The 22,083-nt window shown below is 41.8% G+C and overlaps 2 protein-coding genes across 2 annotated transcripts in view; one reads left to right on the top strand and one right to left on the bottom strand.

Moving 5' to 3' along the window:
- Positions 1–733: 733 nt before the first annotated feature.
- BSPH1 (binder of sperm protein homolog 1) lies at positions 734–10,612 on the bottom strand. Its single transcript, XM_039465391.1, is given in 6 exon segments — positions 734–873; positions 1,399–1,530; positions 3,928–3,957; positions 4,986–5,006; positions 6,690–6,699; positions 10,550–10,612. Coding segments are annotated over 6 exon segments (396 nt in total).
- A 5,013-nt stretch (positions 10,613–15,625) lies between these two features.
- Positions 15,626–22,083, top strand: part of ELSPBP1 (epididymal sperm binding protein 1) — a 37,182-nt gene continuing 30,724 nt past the window's right edge. The window contains exon 1 of the mRNA XM_003940296.3: positions 15,626–15,799. The gene's annotated coding sequence lies outside the window, so the exon portion shown is untranslated. The remainder of the gene's footprint in view (positions 15,800–22,083) is intronic.

The raw sequence follows: 22,083 nt of genomic DNA, 5'->3' as shown, positions 1-22,083 counted from the left end.
CAGCCTTAGAGCAGTTTTAAGTCACAGAAAAATTAAGTCGTAGATACAAAAATTTCCCATGTACACATAGCCACCCCATTATCAATATCCTCCACCAGAGTGGAACATTTGTTACAACGGATGAATCTACACTGACACATCACTATCTTCTGAAGTCCATACACTTATTTTACTTCATTTATTTTATTTTAGAGTTGGGTCTCCCTTTCCTCACAGCTCACTACAACCTTGAACGCTTGAACTCAGGTGATCCTTCTGCCTCAACTTCCTGAGTAGCTGAGACTACAAGTGTGTGCCACCATGCCTAGGTAATTAAATTTTTTTTTTTTTTTTTTTTTTTTAGAAACAGGATCTTGCTATGTTGTCCAGGCTGGTTTTGAACTCCTGGCCTCAAGCAATCCTTCCTTTTTGACCTCCTAAAGCACTGGGATTATAGGCATAATCCACCATGCCTATCCCATAGACTTAATTTTTAAAAGGAACCAATTTTACAGTTAGCGATTAAAGTGCTGAGGCTAAATTACAGATTGCCATATTAAAACCCATAATCCTTAATCAAAAACCTCTAGTTATTTATAGTTAGATCACCTTCAACTCACATCTCAGAAAAAAAGAAAAAAAAAAACCCTTTCTAATGAGTAAGCATTCTCCTCTGCCAACAAAAACCGTAAGTTCTTACCAAAGAGAATGATTAAACGTCCTCGTCCCCCTCCCCTGGTAAATCTCACCATCATTAACAGTATTTCCAAACTTGATCCCTGTTATAATTCTGGGTCAGTGAACACCATTTTCTCCCAAATGCACTCCCATCATCGGTACACTCCCAGTAGATCAAGCGTCTGTACCAGAAGGGAAATACACAGCTTGCAAAATCTGCAGAGGAAAAAGAGGAAGAAGCAGCTGGAGAGAGAAACCTTTCTAATTTACACCCCCCTCCACCACACCATGCCCACATACGCACACACATGCACACACGTGCACAAATGCATAGGTATATTCACATGAATGCACACACATGAACAAACATGTGCACACATGCACATTCACACAGACACACACATATGCACACATGTGCACATGCATACACACACTTTTGCTTCCCACTCAGTATCATCTGCTCTGCCCTATTCCACCAAAGGCACAAAGGAACAATGTTGGTGGGGCATTCAGGTCCCATATTACTTTGATGTTCTACTAAAAAGATTTTCTTTTCAAAATAATACGGTTGAAGTGCTCATAACATATCTTTGGTGCAATGTGATTTTTATACTCTCAGAAATTGAACATCCTTTATTTTCACAATTTAATTGGCTAAGGATTCTATTTTCAGAACCCTTTTGCATTTCTCCTCAGAGACCGAGATGACTGCTCCGAGGTATGTAAAGGCAGGACACTCACCTTCTCTACCGCAATACTTCCAGTATCCTTCATAAGTCTCGTTTAATGAGCACCATTTGTGTTTTGCCTTGCCCTTGATGCAGTCATAGTGTGTTCCATTTTTATAGTGGAATGGAAAGACACACTCCCCATCTAGAGAAAACAAAATTCTTCATCTGTCTCTGGGTGTGTTAGGAGAGAGGTTATCAAGAGAGGTAATCAAGCCACTGCCTTCCTCGGGTCTGTTACCCATTGCCTGTGGCTGTAGTGAATGTGATTGTGCCACTCAATAGCAGAGCTTTGGCCCTCTAATGACAAAGGTCTTTTATTTTATACTCCTGCCCCTGCCCTGCTTTTTCCCAGCGCATAAAGAGTCTCAAAATTTTTCATAGCATTTGCCCCAGTTTCTTTCTTTCCTTCTTTCTTTCTTCGAGACACAGTTTCGCTCTTTTTGCCCAGGCTGGAGTGTGATGGCACAATCTCGTCTCACTGCAAACTCCGCCTCACAGTTTCAAGTGATTCTCCTGCCTCAGCCTCCTGAGTAGCTGGGATTACAGGCGCCCACTACTGCGTCCGACTAATTTTTGTATTTTCAGTAGTGACAAGGTTTCTCCATGTTGGTCAGGCTGGTCTTGAACTCCTGACCTCAGGTGATCTGCCCGCCTCAACCTCCCAAAGTGTTGGGATTATAGGTGTGAGCCACCACGCCTGGCTTGCCCCAGTTTCAGAAATCTCTCCTAAGCATAGAAACATAAATGTGGGTATTTATCTACCAAACAATTGTTTTCCTCTGCCCCTGGTTCTCTTATTTTCACCTCCTTCCATCATCTCTCTTTCTCTCCCCTTCTCATACAACATGGATGTATGTATGTATATGTTGTATGTTATATATATATATGCACGTATGTTACATAATTTCGTATATATGCTGTATGGTTGTGTACAGGATATACATGGTTATATATGCATATACACATATAGGCACCCATACCTGATCTTTTGCTGCCCTTCAAAATGAACCATTTTATACTTGAGTTTCCAACTGAATACACTGTAGAAATCCTCTTAAAGTGATTGTGTAGCTCTGACTTCTTTATGGCTCACTGCAGCCTCATTCTCCTGGGCTCAAGTGATCCTCCCACCTCAACTTCCTGAGTAACTGGGACCACAGGTGTGTGCTACTATGCCCAGCTAATTTTAAAATTTTTTTGTAAAGATGAGATCTTATTACATGGCCCAGGCTGGTCTCAGACTCCTGAGCTCAACTGTTCTCCTCCCTTGGCTTCCAAAAATGTTGGGATTACAGGCATGAGCCACTGAGTCCAGCCTTAATTTCTTTCTAATGCCGATTCATGTTCTGTGATATGGATTCACCACAATTTATTCAATATTTCCCACATTCAGATTTTTCCCACTGTAAATATAGCTGTAGTAAACATTCCATGTATTTAAATCCTTATGTATTGAAGTATTTGTTTCTATAGAATCCCCAAAGCAAGGTTACAAGGACAAAGTGTACATAAAATTTTAACATTGATGAGTATTGCTTTCTCAAAGGACAATGGCAATTAGTCTCTCCCACCAATTGTGCTCCTTTACCTGAATTTTCATCAGCACGAAGTGTTTACACACTTTAAAAATGTTCACATGTATTATAGATGATTCCTGCCTTGCTTTAAAAGATCTGCTGGTCCTTAGGCAATATATATATTTTTCCATTTTCTTCTTAAACAATTTTGTTCCTCTTACATTTAAAATTCGATTAAGCAAGGATTTAGTTTTATATATGATGCAAAAGGGAAATGCAACTTAATTTTATTTCAAATAGTAATGACAGGTCTATGATGAAATAACCCACCTGTACCATTTAAACAGTCATGTTCAAAACCATGGATTATTCTAATATATCCTGGGATCCATCCTAGATTTTCAATCAAGTATCTTGAAATTATTAGAGATGTAAGAAAGCATGGTGGTAAAATGAGCAGGCTCTGGAGCCAGCAAGCATCACAAAATATTTCTTTCTTTATTCTCCTCTCCTCCTCCTCCTCCTCCTCCTCCTCCTCCTCCTCCTCCTCCTCCTCCTCCTCCTCCTTCTCCTCCTCTTTCTTTGTCTTCCTCTTTTTCTTCATTTTACCCTCTTCCTCCTCCTCTTCCTTCTGTCTTCATAGGCTGATTCCATGTTGTTTATATTACAGTATTTTAGTATATCTAAATATCTGATGAAACAAAATATTTCTCTACTCCAGCACTTTGTTCATAATATTCCTAATTATTATTGGATGTTTTTAATATACATTTTAAAATCTATTATTTCCTATTAGATTGGCAGAAATTAAAGAGTGGACACATTTAGTGCTGATGAAAGTTCAGGATGACTTCTATATCTCCTTTTTCTTTATCTGTTTACAAGGCACTTAGGTTACATTTTATACAAGGAGAAAAAATTATATATATATATATATATATTTTACTGAAAAAAATTACTGATTCCCCATTTTTACATAATTAGAATATATATTAATAATAAAAGTTTTCTGATAAACTTACCTTTAACCTCTGGATAATGAGTTATAGTTTCTGAAAAATAAAATTTAGAGCTGACATTTATTTCACTATTCTTAGGCTTTAAAATGAAATTAAATAAAAATGTTAGTTGAGAAAAAGTGATATTATCATGGCATCATGTTTTCCATCCAAGAACATGGCATTATCTCTTTTTCAAAATGTATTTTTTTGCTCTTCAATATGATTTTCTCACTTATTTTATATAAGTCATATACATTTCTCATGGATTTAATTCCAAAGTGCTTTTTTTTTTTGGTCATTGATATTAAACAGAATGTTTTCCATTTCCATCAATGTCCAGTTGGTTCTTACCAGTAGAAATAGAGAAAAATTATTGACTGTTATATGTTTATCTTGTATCCAGCCACATTGCTATATTACTTTATTAAAGCTAATAATTTTTATTCATGTTCTTAGGGATTTAAAGTATACAATCATAAAATAAGTTTGCCTGTTATTTTATATGCATTTTTCTTCTTACGATATCACTTATATTAGAACCTAAAATAGTGTTAATGTAACACTCCTGTGCTTTCCTAGTTTTAATTAGAATGACACTTAGATTAAGAATGTTTGTTTCAGCATGATTAGTATTAGTTTAAAAAATAAAAATTAATTCAAAAATATTAATCCCTGAGGGAATTTTAAAATGAAATTGGCTTTATAATATCAAGTAGGTATTAATAAAAATGAACATATAAATATGGAAAAATTTGTACTTCATTTTTAGTTGGCAAAAGGCATTTTCTATTTCTTATTTTCATCATATTTGATTTTTTTTGCAAAAAAATCACATTATGAAGTTATGTGTAATGAAATGTTTAATCACCCAAAAGTAAAATTAACAGTAAAATTATGATTTATCTATTCTTCTTTTTCTTAACATTTTAAACATGAAATTTACTTTATATGTGTACATAAAATAGTAATCTTTAATGAAAAATATGACTTCTTACTAGGAAAGGAAATATTCAGTGGTTTCACATTTTATTGCAAAAAATTCAAAAGAAACCCTAATAAAAGTTTTTTGATCAACTCACCCACAGTTGCTTGTATTTCCTCTGAAAGACACAATTTTGAACAAATACTTATGTTACTTTAAGATAAAATAAATGAAGAGATTTCACCAATTTCTATTCTAGTAAGAATAATACTATTTCAAAAGTTAGGCATCAAAGTTCAATAGAGCTTATTTTTGGTAGCATGATTGTGGGTGATTTCTTATTTTCCTTTTGCTTTAACTGTATTTTCCAAATATTATTAAAGGATAGGAATAATTAAAATTATTTTTAAAACAAAAAATTCGCCAGGCAAAAGTAAATGATTTACTTTTCTCACATTTTTTACAAAATAAACCACTTCATCATAGGTTTCTGATTTTTATTTTAGGTTTTTATTTTTTATTTTTGTCACCACTACGGGTTTTTATTTTTGTCGCCACTTCTCACTGAGTACCTGAATTCTATCAGAGATTCATGTCTTTGGAGTTATCACTTTCAAAATGGAAACCTCTTCCTCTAGGAGAGAAAAATAAGAATGATACCTCTGAGGTATGTAGGAAGTGCAAATAAATGCTCTAAGCATCTTATATATCCTGAAAACTATATTTTATTTAACTTATTAGAGCAATTTTGTGAGGCAAGCATTATTTCCATCTTTTTTTTTTTTTTTTTTTTTGAGACAGTTTTGTTCTGTTGCTAGGGGTCAGGCTAGATCCCTGCAGTGGCGTAATCTCGGCTCACTGCAACCTCCACCTCCCAGGTTCAAGCAATTCTCCAGCCTCAGCCTCCCAAGTAGCTGGGACTACAGGCACACACCACCATGCCCAGCTATTTTTTGTATTTTAGTAGAGACGGGGTTTCACCATGTTGGCCCGGATGGTCTCGATCTCTTGACCTTGTGATCTGCCTGCCTCGGCCTCCCGAAGTTCTGGGATTACAGGCTTGCACCACTGAGCCTGGCTGTTTCTATCATCTTAGAGACAAAGTTCAGAAGTGTTAAGTTCCGTTAAGTTAAAAAAGGTTAAGCATATGGTAATTCAATTTGAATCCCCCTTGGAGGGGTTGGTTCAGTAGGAAGTAACGGCCCAAATCAGGGCACAGGCTCAATCAACCACTTACAACAATCTGTCTTCAGTTTACTCTGCTGTAAAATGGAGAGAACATTAGGATGTCTAGTCCTCCCCAGTTTGAATATCCTAATGTTCGTGGGAAAGAAACTGCCTGATAGCTTTACTTTTTTTTCCCTTAAAGCAGCTTTTCTCAACCGTTGTTCCTTCACGAGCCATTAAACCTGTAATATTTACCTCCCCCTCCTTAGAACTTGAATTTTTTGTTTGGCCACTTTGCATGGTTCCTGAAGTGACTTTATGTAAAGGCTATTTGATTTAAAACCAGCATGTGTTTTAGTTAATATATTAAATAACTTTTATAAAGTTCATTTAATTGAGTCTTTAAGAATAGTCATAACTTAATTCAAGGAGATAGAAGAAAACAAGACAAAAAAAGAAAAATAGTCATAACTTTAGGATGAAATATAACAGAATGAATATAGAATAAATAGAGTGAAAAATTTGATTTTTCTCAAATAACTCATGCTATATGATGCTTAATAACTATTAAAATAATCTAAGATAGAAAAGCACAATTTACTAACAAATAAATTTGCAAATGTCATGTTGATTAAGAGAACTTACACATACTATAATTAATTTGTAGATATCTCTCATATTAAAGCATTATAACCCAACATAATCTGTGTTCATAACTAGTTCATCAAATTTGTATATTATGCTTAAAAAATAATGACTTTTTTGTTTTTTTAAAAAGATTTTTGCAAAAGCAATGATTTTAATTCTGAATTTGTTGTGTCTGTTTTATTCATTACTGACTACTTTGCTATTTGCTCATGTTTCTTCATTCAGCAAGTTTACTTTTCAGCTAAATTGTCCTGGCCGCCTTTGTGTCTTGAAATTAAAACGTTTTCCTGGGGCTGGGCGTGGTGGCTCATGTCTGTAATCCCAGGACTTTGGGTGGATCACGAGGTGAAGAGATCGAGACCGTCCTGGTCAACATGGTGAAACCCCGTCTCTACTAAAAATACAAAAAATTTGCTGGGCATGGTGGTGCGTGCCTGTAGTTCCAGCTACTCAGGAGGCTGAGGCAGGAGAATTGCCCGAACCCAGGAGGCGGAGGTTGCAGTGAGCTGAGATTGCGCCATTGCACTCCAGCCTGGGTAACAAGAGTGAAACTCTGTCTCAAAAAAAAAAAAAAAAAAAAAAAAGTTTTCCTTAGGCACGTATTATTTAAGCAACAGTCATAATGGACCAGTGCAATGGTTCACAAGCTTTGTTGCATATTAGAATCACCAGCTGAGTTTTAAAAAACCCACTAGGTCAGGCACTAGTGGGAAGAGGCGGATGTGCAGATCACATGCAGATCACATGCTCCTAAGTGGAGATGCTCGTACCTAGCAAGCCTGTCATGTCACTGCTTCTAAAACATGAAAATGCAGTGCTCCTCTGATGAGGATGAGGAGGAACCATAGCCGAGAGCTCTCCTCATCCCTATTCATCAAGAACTGAAGCTCCCTTCACCTCCTCTGTCCCACTTGACTCTGCCCCTGGCGAGTTAGGAGTCCAGACTTCCCTCTGGCCCCTCTGGATTCCAACCAAGCTTAATCTATGGCCTCAAGCAAGACTTTGAGCCCAAATGTCTATGAGTTTTCACCTGCCCCTTATTTGTGGCGACATCTTACTATCTGCAAGCCGGATTGCGGTGGGGACCCGGTTGCTATTGCAACCAGCATCAAAAACTTGGAGTTTGCTCCTCAGTAGCTCAAAAGAAGCTCCTCTTTCTCCCCCTCCTCCCCCCCTCCTTCTTCTTCCTCTCCCTCCTGCTCCTCCCCCTCCTCCTACTCCTCCCCACTCCCATGTAATCCCTTAGACAACCCATCGACTTGGAATAGCCGTGACATTTTGTACACGGCAAATTTCTAGCCCTGGAACAAGATCACTCAACCAAGTCCTTTGTGAAGTCTTGCCAATTCATCCACATTTCCTTTTTCAGGTCAGGCATATAGTAGATTTAGCAGGTGCCACACTCGGTCTCTTTTGTCTTCTGTCTTCCCGCTAGATCATGCGCTAATCTTCCCACTAGAGCCTGTGCACATAGCAAGCCTATCATGTCCCTTCCTCTAAACCACTCAAATGCAATGCTTCTCCAAAGGGGAGGGGTAGGAACCATAGCCAAGAGCTCTCCTGCATCCCCATTCATCAAGAACTGAGGCTCCCTTCACCTCCTCTGTCCCACTAGACTCTGCTCCTGGCAAGTTAGGAGTCCAGATTTCTCTCCAGCATCTCTGGGTTTCAAGCAAGCTTAGTTTATGGCTTCAAGCAAGACTTTGAGCTCTAGATGTGTATGTTTTCACATCCCCCTTATTTGTGATGGCATCTTACTATCTGCAGGCTGGATTGCGGTAGGGATCCAGTTGCTATTGACTGTATTGAATACAACTAGCATAAAAAATACACTTTGCTCCTCAGTGGCTAAAAAAAAACTCTTAAGAGACAATAGGCTGGGCGTGGTGGCTCACACCTGTAATCCCAGCACTTTGGAAGGCCAAGTCGGGTGGATCTCCTGAGATCAGCAGTTCAAGACCAGCCTGACCAACATGGTGAAACCCCATCTCTACTAAAAATATAAAAATTAGCCGGGCATGGTGGCATGTGCCTGTAGTCCCAGCTACTCGGGAGGCTGAGGCAGGAGAAGCCCTTGAACCTGGGAGGTGGAGGATGCGGTGAACTGAGATCACACCACTGCACTCCAGTCGAGTTCACAGAGCAAGATTCTGTCTCAAAAAAAAAAAAAAAAAAAAAAAAAAAAAAAAAAAAAGACAGTAAGTCCAGGAAGCAGATACTTGCAAGGGGGAGAGAGGAAGATAGTGAACAGTTCTGCAGATCAAAAGTAGTCTCACACTACATCATTTAAAATACAGGCTGATAACCCAGGGCCCATGACTTATGCATTATTAAGAGAAATGCCTTATCACTAGGGGTCTGGATAACACAAATATTATGTGGAAATATATAACATCGATAATTCAGAAGACCAGATATTGACTGACAGTGGAGAAGCTTTAGGATCATCTTAATTAGCTTTTTCCCCCACTGATCTATATTCTTTTTTATGTATCTACAAACATGATGTCTGATTTAAAAATCAAAACCACCTGTGGCCAAGTAAAGTGTTCTTTTTCAATACGTATAAAATAATTCTAGCAGGTAAGAAAGCAGTGGTCATAGTATCTTTTTCTTTTCCATTCTTTGAAAAGGAAGTATTAGCAAGCAGTGTTATTTTTTTTTAATGCAAAGATGTCCTGAAGAAAACTGAAAAGAAATATATGCAAGGTCATTCTTCACGGCCATTCCGTAAGAAATTGTTTTTGCAACTATGCTCTGTCATCATCAAACATGTCAGATGCATCTATAGTAAATTCCCTTCTTATGTTTATATTTTTGCTTCATAATTGTTATAGGCTTTGGAAAAGGAATAAAATCGACTTTATGAAAATTAGTCTCATTTTCAAAACCTCTGCCTGAGGCATTTAAAATCTCCCGGCATGAAGGGAGAATGGATTTCAAGTAACATGTCACTAGGATTTTTCAATTTACATTCTTAGTCTTTCATGCTTTTATTAGATGAACTTGCTTATTTTTTTTAAAAAAAATCTTTACCCATGGATTGTGTTTCTGATCTGAAAGGGAGAGTATCTTTTTCTTTCTTATGGTACCTAAAGCAAAGGCGACTGCTGCCCTCCGTGGCGCCTGGGATTTGATGGCTACAGTGGCTGATGTGTGGGACCCTCTCCCCAGCCAGGGTCCCCTGGCTCCTCACCTTCCTCTAGAAGAGCCACCGCACTTCGAAGCAGGCAGACCCAAGCCAGCAGGAGCCCCCAGTGCCAGGCCATGCTCCCAGCACACACACGTGGTTGACCAGCTGATCGCCAGGATTTTATAGCCCTGGGAACTGACCACAACCACTTCTCCTCCCCGTCCCCTCCTCTCTTCCCTCCTCCCCACTTCTTCCTTGTCCCTCTCCTCCTTCTCTTCCTCCTCCTCCTTCTTCCCTTCCCCTCTCCTCCTCCCCTCCTTCCTGTCCACCTCCTCCCCATCCTCTTTTTCATCTCCCTCCTCCTTCCCTTCCTTCTCCTCTTCCTCCTCCCTCCTCTTTCCCTTGTCTTCCTCCTCTTCCTCCTCCTTCCTTTCCTCCTCCTCCTCCCCTCCCCCTCCCCTTCTTCCCCTTTGTGCCCCTCCTCCTCCCCTCCTTCTTCCTCCTTCCCCTCTTCCTTTTCCTTCTTCCCCTCCCCTCCCCCTCCTCCCCCTCATTTCCCTCTTCCTCTTCCCTCTTCCTCCTCTTCCCTCTTCCTCCTCCTTCCCCTCCTCCTCTCCCTCCTCCTCCTTCCCCTCTTCCCCCTCCTCCTCCTCTTCTCTCATCTTTCATCTCCACCTTCTCCCTCCTTCCTTGCTCTCACTCCACTCCAAAGTGAAGCTATCTACCTTGCACAGGAAGTAATGTAGAAAAAAGAAATACTTAAAATAACAGACAGGGAAGATGCAGGCTGAGGAATTTCATGTCATTTCCAGGAAGAGAAGCATCCGGAATCCCATGAGTAGCCACAGTTTTACCGGAATCTCAGACCTTTTTGGTCTTTGTCAGCCAGGGCTCAAGAATCCCCTGGAGAGGCCCAGGAAGGCTTCCTGGAGAAGCAGCTTTGCTTCCCCAATACAAGCACCTTTGTTTCTGCTCCACAAACCTTCCGTGTGGGCCACTGTTCTTGGTGATTAACCTGGTGGGCTGTAAGTGGCTTTGAAGTTCTGAGGAAGACTCGGCGCAGCATCTATGGACGCCTACATTTCCACCTATGAAAGGTCAGATTAATCATGGATTCCAAAACACAGTGTGTTCTTAGTTACTTTTTTTTTTTTTTTTTTTTTTTTTGAGACAGAGTTTTGCTCTTTTTACCTAGGCTGGAGGGCAACGGTGTGACCCCGGTTCACTGTAACCTCCATCTTCCATGTTCAAGCGATTCTCCTGCCTCAGCCTCCCGAGCAAATGGGATTACAGGCATGCGCCACCATGCCTGGCTAATTTTTGCATTTTTGGTAGAGACAGGGTTTCGTTATGTTGGCCAGGCTGGTCTCGAACTCCTGACCTCGGATGATCCGCCCACCTCGGCCTCCCAAAGTGCTGGGATTACAGGTGTGAGCCACCGCGCCCGGCACCTCTTTCCTTCTTGTTTAAACATAATGTCGACTATATTCTACAACATAGTGGGTGGTCTTTGGCACACTGTATTTTTGCCGTTATTACTGATGCTTTATGAAGACCAAATGTGCGAAGACATCACATTTGCGGAGCCACCCGTCCTTCCCTTAGCATCTTTGTTTCGTGTAATCACGATTGCATTGCATGTCATCGGTGTCCCATTCTGCAAGTTATTTCTTCAGTCAGTTTCCCTTTATTAGCCATACGAGATCCAAAAATCCCTTAGCAACTGAATAAAATAGAGGAATAGAGTTTATCAGCCCATTTGCGGTCAATTTTTTATTTCTTTCTCTTTTAAAGACAGAATCTGGAGGCCAGGCGCAATGGCTCAGCCAGTAATCCCAGCACTTTTGGAGGCTGAGGCGGGCGGATCATTTGAGGTCAGGAGTTTGAAACCAGCTTGGCCAACATGGTGAAACCCCGTCTCTACTAAAAAAATACAAAAGAATTAGCTGGGTTTGATGGGACATGCCTGTAATCTCAGCTACTTGGGAGGCTGAGGCAGAAGAACTGCTTGAACCCGGGAGGCAGAGGTTGCAGTGAGCCGAGATTGCGCCATTGCACTCCAGCCTGGGTGACCGAATGAGAGACTCCGTCAATAAAGACAGAATCTTGCTGTATCGCTCAGGCTGGAGTGCAGTGGCACGATCCATAGCTCACTGCAGCCTCAAACTCCTGTGCTCACCAAGCCTCCTGCCTCAGTTTCCTGAGTAGCTGGGACCACAGGCGCACATCACCATCCTGGCTAATTTTTAAATTTTATTTTTTGTAGAGGCAGTGTCTTGCTCTGTTTCCCAGACTAGTTTCTCAAACTCCTGGACTCAAGCAATCCTTCTGCTTCGGCCTTCCAAAGTGCTGGGATTACAAGCGTCAGCCTCTGCGCCCAGCCAGTTTGTAATGTCTTTCTGTTATTTCTGTATGCCTGAGGATTGATGAATAAGCTAGGAATGAATAAATCTAATATTGTCATGAATTTTGTTTGTATGAACAGAAGAATGGAATCCAGAAGAAATTTTTCCCATTTCTAGAATTTCATAGTTCTAGAATGTTATTTAGAATTACTAGCTTGAACAAATCTTGAAAATCTTTCAAATGCTAAAATTAAGCCAGAGGAACACATTTTAGAGACTTGCTGCACCTTTGGTCAACAACGTGTCTCACATTTAACTTAAACCTTTGTTAAGCGAGTAGGGCTCATGTTAAATGTTTTTTGTTTGTTTGTTTGTTTTTTTGACTGAGTTTCACTCTTGCTGCCCAGGCTGTAGTGCAATTGTGCGATCTTGGCTCACTGCAACCTCTGCCTCCTGGGTTCAAGTGATTCTTCTGCCTCAGCCTCCTGAGTAGCTGGAATTACAGGCACATGCCACCACGCCCAGCTAATTTTTTTATTTTTAGTAGAGACGGGGTTTCATCACACTGGTCAGGCTGGTCTCAAACGCCTGACCTCAGGTGATCAGCCATGTGCCTCAACCTCCCAAAGTGCTGAGATTACTGGTATGAGCCACCACACCTGGCTTTTTTTTTCTGAGACGGAGTCTTGTTCTGTCGCCCAGACTGGATTGAAATGGCATGATGTCGACTCACTGCAACCTCTGCCTCCTGGGTTCAAGTGATTCTCCTGCCTCAGTCTCCTGAGTAGCTGGGATTACAGGCACATGCCACAACGCCTTGGTAATTTTTGTACTTTTAGTAAAGATGGGGTTTCACCATATTGGCCAGGCTGGTCTCAAACTTCTGACTTCGTGATCCAACCACCTCAGCCTCCCAAAGTGCTGGAATTACAGGCGTGAACCACTACACCTGGCATATATATATATATATATATATATATATATATATATATATCTTGAAGTCCACAGCTAGCATAGTGCTAGGAGCTCCATAAATGTTTAATCAAGGAAAAGTGAATGTAAAAAAATTTACCAGCTGCTTGATGTTGGCCACGTCACTATGCTCTCTGAACCGTAACTTCCTCTTCTCTAAAATCAGGATAATAGTGTCTGTGTTATCGGGCTCTCTGGGGCATTAAAGAGTGGGTGAGGCTTGAGAATTGCTTGAATCCAGGAGGTGGAGGTTGCAATGAGCTGAAATGGTGCCACTGCGCCCCAGTCTGGGTGACAGAAAGAGACTCCATCTAAAAAAAATCTACTTAAAAAAAAATCAATTTGGAAACATACAATGCATCATTATTTATTATAGTCATTATTCTGTGCCATAGGTCACTAAAGCTTATTCTTCTTCTTTTTTTTAATTTGAGACAGAGTCTTACTCTGTCATCCAGGCTGGAGTGTAGTGGCATGATGTCAGCTCACTGCAACCTCCACCTCCCAGGTTCAGGCGATTCTCCTGCCTCAGCCTCCCAAGTAGCTGGGACTACAGGTGTGTGCCACCACACCCAGCTAATTTTTGTATTTTTAGTAGAGATGGGGTTTCACCATATTGGCCAAGATAGTCTCGAATTCCTGACCTGGTGATCCGCCTGCCTCGGCCTCCCAAAGTGCTGGGATTACAGGCATAAGCCACCACACCCGGCCTCAGCTTATTCTTCTTAACTGAAAATTTGCATCCTTTGATCAATATCCCCCAGCCTCTGGTAATTATCATTCTAGTCCCTACTTCTGTGAGTTAAACTTCTTAAGATTCCATATAGAAAAGAGATTATGTGGCATTTCACCAGTGGAATGTCCTCTAGTTTCATCTATGTTGTTGAAAATGACAGAATTTTCCCCCTTTTAAATGCTGAATTGGCCAGGTGTGGTGGCTTATGCCTTTGGGAGGCAGAGGTGGGAGGATCACTTGAGCCTAGGGGTTCAAAACCAGCCTGAGCAACATGGCAAAATCCTATCTCTACAAAAAGATCCAACAAATTAGCTGGGCATGCTGGTGCATGCCTGTAATCCCAGCTACTCAGGAGGCTGAGGCAGGAGGATTGCTTGAACCCGGGAGGTGGAGGTTGCCGTTGAGCTGAGATCGCATCACTGCATTCCAGCCTGGGCAACAATCGAGACTCTGTCAAAAAAAAATGGGGTCTCGCTCTGGCTGGAGTGCAGTGGTATGATCACAGCTCACTGCAGCCTCAATCTCCTGAGCTCAAGTGATCTTTCTTCCTTAGTTTCCTGAGTAGCTGGGACTATAGGCACATGCCACCATACCTGGCTAATTAATTTTTTTTTTTTTTGTAGATTTGGGGTCTTGCTATATTACCCAGGCTGGTCTTGAACTCCTGGGCTCAAGTGATCCTCCCACTTTGGCCTCCCAAAGTGCTGAGGTTACAGGCATGAACCACTGTGCCTGGCCTGATGGCTGTATTTTTAAAGGCCCTCCGATGATTGTGATACACATTCCTGCCCTGAAATAAGTAGTGTGTAGAAAGAGAGCCAGAGAAGCAGGTTGATCCAGTCTGGGCACTACGGCTCATGTCTATAATCCCAGCACTTTCAGAGGCTGAGGTCAGGAGTTTGAGACTAGCCTGGCCAACCTGGTGAAACCCCATTTCTACTAAAAAATACAAGAGTTAGCTGGGCGTCATGGCATGTGCCTATGGTCTCAGCTACTTGGGAGGCTGAGGCAGGAGAATGGCTTGAATCTGGGAGGTGGAGGTTGCTGTGAGCTGAGGTAACGCCACTGCACTCTAGCCTGGGTGACAAAGGGAGACTCCATCCTCTGACCAAAAAAAAAAAAAAAAAAAAAAAGGAGAAGCAGCAGCAGCAGGTTGATGGATGAAGACAGAGGAAGACAGAAAGAGAGACACTGAGCAAAACCCAGAGACAGAGAAAGAGCTTCAAAGAGGAAGGGAAAGGAGGTAAGGACAAAGGGAGAAAGGGAGAGGGGAGAGGAGAGACGGTGAAAGAGAGACTGAGGAAGAGAGTGGCAGGGAGGGCCAGAGAGACAGCCAGTGAAAAGAGCTGAAGGCAGAGACAGGCAGAGAAGCCAGGGCAGAGGAGGCTGCCATGAGACAAACCCCAGCCTGCAAGCCTCTTTTTTTTTTTTTTTGAGAAGGAGTTTCTCTCTTGTTGCTCAGGCTGGAGCACAACGGCGCATTCTCAGCTCACTGCAACCTCCACCTCCTGGGTTCAAGCAATTTTCCTGCCTCCGCCTCCCGAGTAGCTGGAATTACAGGCACACGCCACCATGCCCGGCAAATTTTCCTGCAAGCCTCTTATTCTGAAAAACACCCAAGCCTGGGACATGGGGATGCAGCACCAAAGAACCAACAAGCAAAGAGCCCCGGATACACTGGGTCAAGCCCTCAACAATTTGCTGTCTGAGGTTCGCCAAGTCCCTGAGCCCAGCTGTGCCTTGATTCCCTTATCTGTAAAACCAAGGTGTTTTTAACCACAGCTGATCTCATTCAAACTGCCTTCTGACAGTAACCACTGATGAAGAACCCTCCTTAGAGAAGCTGCCGTCCTACAGACAGGCTGGGGGCAAAACCGTTCAGCCAATCCCCAGATAATCCAGAGCTCTTGGGAGCAGAACTTTAAGAGAGACCGTGGAGAAAGTTCAGGCCCAGAAGGACTTTCTCAAAGGTACATTTTGACCGGGAAACTTGGGAGGGTGTGAGAAGTGGGGTCTGGAGGCTCCCATCGCAAGGAAGGAAGGTCAGCTGTAACATGTGGGCAACTCTGAAAGATCCCAAGAGAAGGCTTGTGGACTTCTTTGCAATATTCCAGGATGGTAAAGAATCATTTAAAAATTATGGCCTGTACTCCCAGCACTTTGGAAGGTCGAGGAGGGCAGATCACCTGAGGTCAGGGGTTTGAGACCAGACTGGCCAACATGGTGAAACCCCGTCTCTATTAAAAATTTAAAAAATTAGCCAGGCATGGTGGTGGGCACTTGTAATCCCAGCTACTCAGGAGGCTGAGGCAGAAGAATCATTTGAATCTGGGAGGTGATAGTGGCAGTGAGCCGAGATCATACCAGCCTGGGTGACCGAGACTCTGTCTCAAAAAAACACAAAACTAAATGACATATTTCAGAAGGCTAGTTTCAATTATCCCACACTTGCCTTCTTGCTAGATAATTCTAGGGCTCTCAGTCTTTTATTGTTCAGCTGAAACCTCTCCAGCTCCTCAGCTGCATTTCTGGGAGCATTCTCTCCTCTGCTTATTAATATGCTTGTCCTTGCCTCCAGCCCCTGCAAGGCCCCATCGGCGTACACTTGACTGAATTTTATGGGCTTCGTGGATATGCATTGGCTTATCTCTAGCCATCATAAATTAACCACAGCTGATCTCTGCCTTCTGACAGTAACCACTGATGAAGAACCCTCCTTAAAGAAGCTGCCGTCCTACAGACAGGCTGGGGGCAAAGCCATTCAGCCAATCCACAGATAATCCAGAGCTCTTGGGAGCAGAACGTTAGAGAGACCGTGGAGAGCTAGGGCTCAGAAGGACTTTCTCAAAGGTACATTTTGACCTGGAAACTTGGGAGGGTGTGAGAAGTGGGGGTCTGGGGGCTCCCATCGCAAGGAAGGAAGGTTTAGAGCAGTATTATGTGCTAGAAATAGGATGTGAGCCACATAAATTATGGCAAGTTTTATAGCAGAAACACCTAAGTAAGAAATGATAAATGCAATTGATTTTAATAATATGTTTTGGGGAACCCATGGATATCTAAATAATCCTTTCAACACATAATAAATACAAACAATTATTCATGAGACATTTTACATTCTTTTTCCTATATTTTTGTCTTCAGAATCAGTATTTTACATGTACAACATAGAACAATCTGGACTTTCCCATTTCAAGTGCTCAAGAACCAGAAGTAGCTGGTGGCTGTCATATTGGTTCTGGAAGGGGAAAGCCAGAGAAAGTAGGGAAGGTGGAGTCTTGCAGGTGGGGCCCTTTCTCTGTTAATAAACTCAAAGAAATGGGTTAAACCAGATTATCTGACGATGTAATGCTACGGAAGGTTGCCTGTACCCCAAGTTTGGCAGAAACTGAAGAAAAGGGAACAAATGTGTTCCCTTTAAGAGACTGGATGAATTACTTATTAAATTCTGGGCAGTGGATTAGAATCTTTATGGTTCTGTCAATTTTTGCCGCATTTCTCCAGGTAAGGCTTACTCTCCTTACTTGAAGTAAAAGAAAGTTGAGATTCAAAAAGAGCTTACTGAGATCCTGCTGCTTTTCCCTCCAAAGGCAGCCTAAATATGTAATAGGAGAGGTTTGTGTGTGGTCTTAGAGGTTGGGGGAAGACTCACACTGAAGTCTTGTTTCAGACATGGGGTCATTTTTGCTGAGAAGCAGATGGACTCATGATTTTGAAGGTACACTATACTCCAGTGACCTTACAGCCCACGTGTGCCTGTCATCATCACAATGGCTTCTATAGTTGAGATATTATCTCTACTAAACAGATAGGAATATTGATTTGGAGTTCAGAAAGGTGAAGTGACCTTCCCAAGGCCACCCAGTTTATACATGGGAGAGGTTGGATTTGAACTCTGGTTGTTTGTGTGCTATTATCTTCTCATTGGTCCACTGTGACATTGTTGTGGCTTTAGAGAACCAGAGAACCAAGGCTGTGGGCTAAGCTGCCTCTTGGGCACCCTATCAGTGCCTTAATACTACCAGTTGTGGCTGCCATTATTTTCCATATTGGGTGGCAGATACTGGTGCCAATGTCTTACCTCTAAGTGTTTGAGGACAGAAATTATGTCTGGTTCCTCTTGGTACCCACTGCATTTCCTTATACATGATAGGATTCTCGAATACTTACTGGACTGGTGGTGGTTTAATGGATGATTAAAGAATGAAGGGAATTTGAACTGTGATCTGGTAAAAACAATAGCAACAACAAAAAAAGAAAAAAGAATGAAGGGAAGGATGTGTGGATAGAAGAATGGATGAATGGTGTAAGAATGGATGAATGGAAGGATGGATGGAGGACTGGATGAAATAAATCGAAGGATAGATGAAAGGATTTATCTCTGGTTGTTGAGGGCAGAAATCATATCTGGCTCCTCTTGGTACTTGACACAGTTTCTTATGAATCGTGGGGTTCTTAAATACTTATTGGATGAATAGCTTATGGATGGATAAGAGGATGGATTGAATGAATAATGGATGACTAGAAAGATAAATGAATTGATAGATAAGTGGATGGTGAAAGACTGGCAAAAGGATGGGAGAATTGATAGATGGAAGAATGAGTGGACGGATGAATGGGTGCATGAGTTGACGGATGGATGAATGGATGATGGAAGAAGATGGATGGAAAGATGGATAGATGGAGGAATGGATGGAAGAATGGGTGGAAGGATACATGGGTGGGTGGATGGATGGATGGATGATGAAAGAAGGGTTAGTAAAAGGATGGTTGATGGATGAATGGATGAGGGAATATTATCAAAGAAGAGTATCATTAAGCAGGGAAAAAATTTCTCAGAAGGTAATATTTTCAGGAAAATTTAAAAGGCATAAATAACAAAAGCAAAAGAAGCGAATTAGAACATTCTCAAAACGTTTGCTTAATCAGTGTATTACTGCAGGTCTAGCATGTTGAATGTTACCATCATCGTCATAAATGGCCAACATTTATTGTGAAATATCTCTAGCACACATTCTCTTAAGCATTTTGTTTCTTTCATCCAATTTAATCCTCCCGGGAACTCTATGAAGTAGATCTGATTATTAGCATCACCATTTTACAGAGGGGTAAGCTGTGAAGTACCTTATTAAATGTCACTCCGCCAGACACCAGCAAAACATCCACACAGGCTCTTAATCACTATGGAACACTAAGTGGCCCCTGGCACCGCACTTTGCTCTATAGATACTCAATAAATTTGGTAAGTCAGTAACTACCCCATAAAATTAATCAATTTCTATGACACCCATCTCATTTTTGTAGATTTTTCATTTTGTGATTTTAAACTGCCTCCTATTGCTGTACTCAGGATGTTCTTTCCTTCTTTTTTGATAGAGTCTTGCTCTGTCACCCAGGCTGGAGTGCAGTGGCACCATTTTGGCTCACTGCAACCTCCGCCTCCTGGGTTCAAGCAATTCTCCTGCCTCAGCCTCCTGAGTAGCTGGAATTACAGGTGTGCACCACCATGCCCAGCTAACTTTTATATTTTTAGTAGAGACGGGGTTTCACTATGTTGGTCAGCCTGGTCTCGAACTCCTGACCTCATGATGTGCCTGCCTCAGCCTCTCAAAGTGTTAGGATTACAGGCATGAGCCACCTCACCTGGCCTCTATCTTTTTTTTAAAAAAAATTTTAACTCTGCGTGTTTGCATGTGAGCATATGTGCATGTATATACCTGTATATGTGCACATATGATGTGTGTATATTATGTATAAATATATACACATCTATCATGCATACAGGCATGTACATGTATATACACATATATGTGCAAAGATACACATATAATTAGTTTTTAAAATGTTTTATTGATACATAATAATTGTACATATCTATGAGATACATGTGATTTTTTTCTTTTTCCTTATTTATTTATTTGAAATGGGGTCTCACTATGTTGCCCAGGCTGGTCTCAAACTCCTGGATTCAAGTAATCCTCCCACCTTAGCCTCCCAAAGTGCTGGGATTACAGGTATGAGCCACTGATGTGATATTTTGATACATGTATATAGTGTGTAATGATCAAATCAGGGTATTTGGGATATCCATTGCTTCCAACATTTATTGTTTCTTTGAGCTGGGAATATTTCAACTCTGACGTTCTAGGCATATATATATATATAAATTAAATTGTTTTTAATGACATAAGTCACACACATCTGTGATAAAAACTTAAATGGAAAGAAGTCTCCTATTTGCCCCTGGTTCCCACTTCCTGAGGTGATTGGTATCAGTGGCTTCTCACATGCCCACTCAGGAAAATGCTTTGTGTATGTGGGATACAGCTGCAGTGTCTTAACTGAGAACTACAAGGCTCCAAATGACTTAAATTTGCACTCTTTTCCTTCCCCCACCTGCACTCATTCCAGAATTGGTAGTCAGCAGCTTCCAATAAAATCTCAGGGATTGGCAGGGCACGGTGGCTCACGCCTGTAATCCCAGCACTTTGGGAGGTCAAGGCGGGTGGATCACGATGTCAGGCGTTCAAGACCAGCCTGGCCAACAGAGTTAAGCCCCGTCTCCACTAAGTAAATAAATAAATAAATAAACAAACAAAAATTAGCCGGCTGTGGTGGCAGGCGCCTGTAATCCCAGCTACTCGGGAGACTGAGATAGGAGACTCACTTGAACTTGGGGGCCAGAGGTTACACTGAGCCAAGACTGTGCCCTTGCAGTCCAGCCCAAGCGACAGTGCGAGATTCCGTCTGACTAAAAAAAGAAAAAAAAAAAAAACCGCAAGGATTGGGCGAATGAGCCTGGGCATGCGCATTAAGAGACAAAATGGTAGAGTCTGACCTTCCGGGGGCATTCCGCTGGAAAGGGAAGAGAGTCTCCGATGCGCATGTGCACAACGCCAGTAAACGCACCGCGCATGCTCACCGCCCAAGCGTAAAGGGGGCACTGCGCATGCGGGAGGCCCAGGCTAAGGGGGAAAATGAACGGTCCAGGCCATGTGGATTTCCCTTCTACGGCTTCAGGACATGGCGCACTTTCCCACATCAGCAACTTTGCCCTTACTGATCCCTCTGCCTGGAATGCCTCCTCAGACTGTGTGTGGCTGACTCTAGGTTTTGGTTCAGATTTCACCTGCTCAGAGAGGCCTTCCCTGACCACCTAAAGGAGACGTCTATCAGTCACTGTCATTTATGTTCCCGTTAATTATTATTTTTATTACACTTTTCATATTCTGAAATGATTTTGGTTTTGTTTATTGTGATAGAATACACATAACATAAGATTAGCATTTTAACTATTTTTAAAGTGCACAATTTAGTGGCCATAACTATATTTACAATGTTGCACAATCATCACCATTATCTAGTTCCAGGAACTTGTCACCACCCCACATGGAAAGCCTCATTTCTTTTCTTTTCTTTTCTTTTTTTTTTTTTTTTTTTTTTTTGATACCGAGTCTCGCTGTATTGCCCAGGCTGGAATGCAGTGGTGCCATCTCAGCTCACTGCAACCTCCACCTCCTGGGTTCGAATGACTCTTGTGCCTTAGCCTCTCAAATAGTTGGGATTACAGGCATGTGTCCCCATGCCTGGCTAATTTTTGTATTTTTAGTAGAGATGGGGTTTCACCATGTTGGCTAGGCTGGTCTTGAACTCCTGGCCTCAAGTGATCTGCCCACCTTGGCCTACCAAAGTGCTGGAATTACAGGCGTGAGCCACTGCACCTGGTCAGAAAGTCTTATTTGTCTTTTGTCTTCACTATCCTAGTAAAATATTAGCCTCATGCAAGCAGGAACTTCACCTGTCCAGTCTACCAACAACTCTGCATAGTAGGAACACAACAAATATTTATCACATAAACAAGTTATTTTTTTTTTTAATTTAAGAAATGAGATCTTGCTCTGTCACTGAGGCTGGAGTGCGGTGGTGCAATCATAGCTCACTGCAGCCTCAATCTCCTGGGTTCAAGTGATCCTCCTGCCTCAGCCTCCTCAGTAGCTGGGACTACAGGTGTACAGCATCATGCTCAGCTAATTTTTAAATTTTTGTAGAGATGGAGTCTCACTATGTTGTCCAGGCTGGTCTTGAACTCCTGAACACAAGTGATCTTCCCACCTCGGCCTCCCAAAAAGCTGGGATTACAGGCATGAGCCACCATGCCCAGCCCATGTTTACCATGATTATTTGTTGAGCACTCAGCACATGCCAAGAACTCTGCTTACATTGTATCATTTCATTCTTAAACAATCCTACAAGA

The sequence above is a fragment of the Saimiri boliviensis genome, chromosome 14 (assembly GCF_048565385.1).
Source record: "Saimiri boliviensis isolate mSaiBol1 chromosome 14, mSaiBol1.pri, whole genome shotgun sequence".
Lineage (NCBI taxonomy): Eukaryota > Metazoa > Chordata > Mammalia > Primates > Cebidae > Saimiri > Saimiri boliviensis.
The sequence above is the reverse complement of the archived record's forward strand: the minus strand, read 5'-3'. Positions and strand labels throughout refer to the sequence as shown.